General features: G+C 35.7%; 1 protein-coding gene across 1 annotated transcript in view; it reads right to left on the minus strand.

The window, feature by feature from the left end:
• Positions 1–859: 859 nt before the first annotated feature.
• The window catches only part of LOC107712288 (glutathione S-transferase A-like), a 7166-nt gene continuing 5661 nt past the window's right edge, over positions 860–2364 (minus strand). Inside the window, exons 4-5 of the mRNA XM_016517499.1 lie at positions 1807–1925; positions 860–983 (exon numbers count right to left, since the gene is read on the minus strand). Of these exons, the coding sequence (XP_016372985.1) occupies positions 891–983; positions 1807–1925 (212 nt within the window). The 3' untranslated portion in view covers positions 860–890. The remainder of the gene's footprint in view (positions 984–1806; positions 1926–2364) is intronic.

The following is a 2364-nucleotide window of genomic DNA, read 5'->3' on the forward strand; positions in this document are numbered from 1 at the left end:
AGCAGGAGGATCGTCTAGAGTGAGGAGCAGCCATTGCACTCCGGCGCTCTGACCTCTATGAATTCTCCACATGTGAGAATCTCAACTGCAAGATTTCTGATATTGGGGACTGCGTCCGCGCTCTCCCTGGACATCCGAGCGAACGAAAGATAACACACGAGAACATATAGTGTCAGCTTCAAGGAATATGCAATGGTGATTAATTATTTGATTTAGCTGTAAAACAGAAAGCAAGGTTTGTGAGGAAAACTGTCCAGGATATTTCTCCTTGAAATGGACTTCAATGGAGACCAAAGGGTGACGGGTATAACTGCAGCCTGGAGATCTCTAAACGGGGTGGGAGCTCCAAAATAGGGCGTGGCTTCCTCCCATTGACAATACAAAATTTAGTCCAAAAGTATGTGAGATATGGGGAAAAGGCTAAGTATATTTTACAGACACTAATGTAACGTCATAGATAATTTTACAGAAGGTATTTTTGACATCTAATGGTGTTCCATACAAACCCGGGTCAAAAATGACCTGAACATGAAACGCGTTATATCTCTGGGGAAAAAAATAAGATAATAATACAAATAAATAAATATATATATATAAAAAAAAAATTTCCCCAGAGATATAACGCATTTCATGTTTGGGTCATTTTTGATATATATATATATATATACACATTTTTGTAATTTTTTTTACATTGTTACATTTTTGTTTGTATATATATATATAACATGTTTCTTAAAGCATTTGCAAAGTTCTGTTCCCTTAATACAAACTATGCATTTTTTATTATTATTTTTTTTTTTAATGTATCTCTTCCGTCAGAACCGACACAAATGCATTATGAGGGTTAAACATGCCGTAATGAAAAGCGCTTTATATCCAGAGCGATTCACTCACTGAAGTCGTGGGAAATATGAGATGACGGGGAAACAAACCACATCGGCCATGGTGAAGTTCTTGCCAGCGAGGTACGAGCCTTTACCCATCTATGAACAAATCACTCATCGTTACAGAAGGTTCAACAAATGAAGGTTCACTTTTATCCCCACAAATACAGTTACAGCATCTCCTCTACGAATAAAGACAAGAATTCAATCACTACAATCAACATGTGCATTCATAATCCATTCCGCTTTTGTAATGCGATTCATTTCAGAAAGAAACGTTAAAAAAATGAAGGACTTTATCAGTTATGAGGAGACCTAAACAAAGGTCAAGTTCACCCTCTATAACTCTAATAATTTTACTGATAAGATTTCAGGCTGCAATTACTTGCAACAGCCGCCTAAAACAATGACTATCTGCCGTCTTATTAAATGTGTCCCTGCAGCACAAAAGCAGTGTTAAGTCGCTGGGGTATATTTGTAGCAATAGCCAACAATACATTGTATGGGTCACAATTATAGATTTTTCTTTTATGCCAAAAATCATTAGGATATTAAGTAAAGATCATGTTCCATGAAGATATTTTGTAAATGTCCTACCGTAAATATATCAAAACTTAATGTTTGATTAGTAATATGCATTGCTAAAAACTTCATTTGGACAACTTTAAAGATGATTTTCTCAATATTTAGATTTTTTTGCACCCTCAGATTCCAGATATTCAAATAGTTGTATCTCGCAGATTTTCAAATAGTTGCATCTCAGCCAAATATTGTTCTATCCTAACAAACCATACATCAATGGAAAGATTATTTATTCAGCTTTCAGATGATGCATAAATCTCAAATTTCGAGAAATTGACCCTTATGACTGCTTTTGTGCTCCAGGGTCACATATTATCAATAAATATCAATAAAACCCAACCTTCTCCAAGTATCCTTCCCACAGTTTGAGCTCGGCGATTAAACTCTCTTTATTCCTCTTCAGAGCCGATTCATGTCTCTCTCCTTCAGGAACGTACCACTCATAGAAAGCCACGTCATCTGAACAACAACAAAAAAAAGTTAATGTGTTTTTAATATTTGATCCATCAGGCTTTTATGGCTCATATAGTCTGATAGAGCGAGAATATGTAGTAAAAACAGCTCAGTTTTATTCAGAGACTCAAAAATATGAATTTGCATCAGATGCTGATATTTATATGATGAAACTCTGATGCTTTTAAAGTAAATCAGTGAGATCTTCATAACATAAAATGCTATAAATATCAGTCGTGGCTCTATATCTCCAGTAATAATAAGATGAGAATGAAACGATCCAAACATATAATGCAGTGATTGAGAGCTGAAGAAATAAAGGCTCCTCAGAAGATGTGAGATGTTCTGGAGGCTTGTGAAGATCATTCCTCCGCTGAGGAACAGTGAAAGTAAAGCTTCTGGAAACAAACGCTCCTCAAAAGATCCTGAGGATCAGATTTGAGAC

Source organism: Sinocyclocheilus rhinocerous, unplaced genomic scaffold (genome assembly GCF_001515625.1).
Source record: "Sinocyclocheilus rhinocerous isolate Xijiao unplaced genomic scaffold, SAMN03320098_v1.1 scaffold3283, whole genome shotgun sequence".
NCBI classification, from domain to species: Eukaryota; Metazoa; Chordata; class Actinopteri; order Cypriniformes; family Cyprinidae; genus Sinocyclocheilus; species Sinocyclocheilus rhinocerous.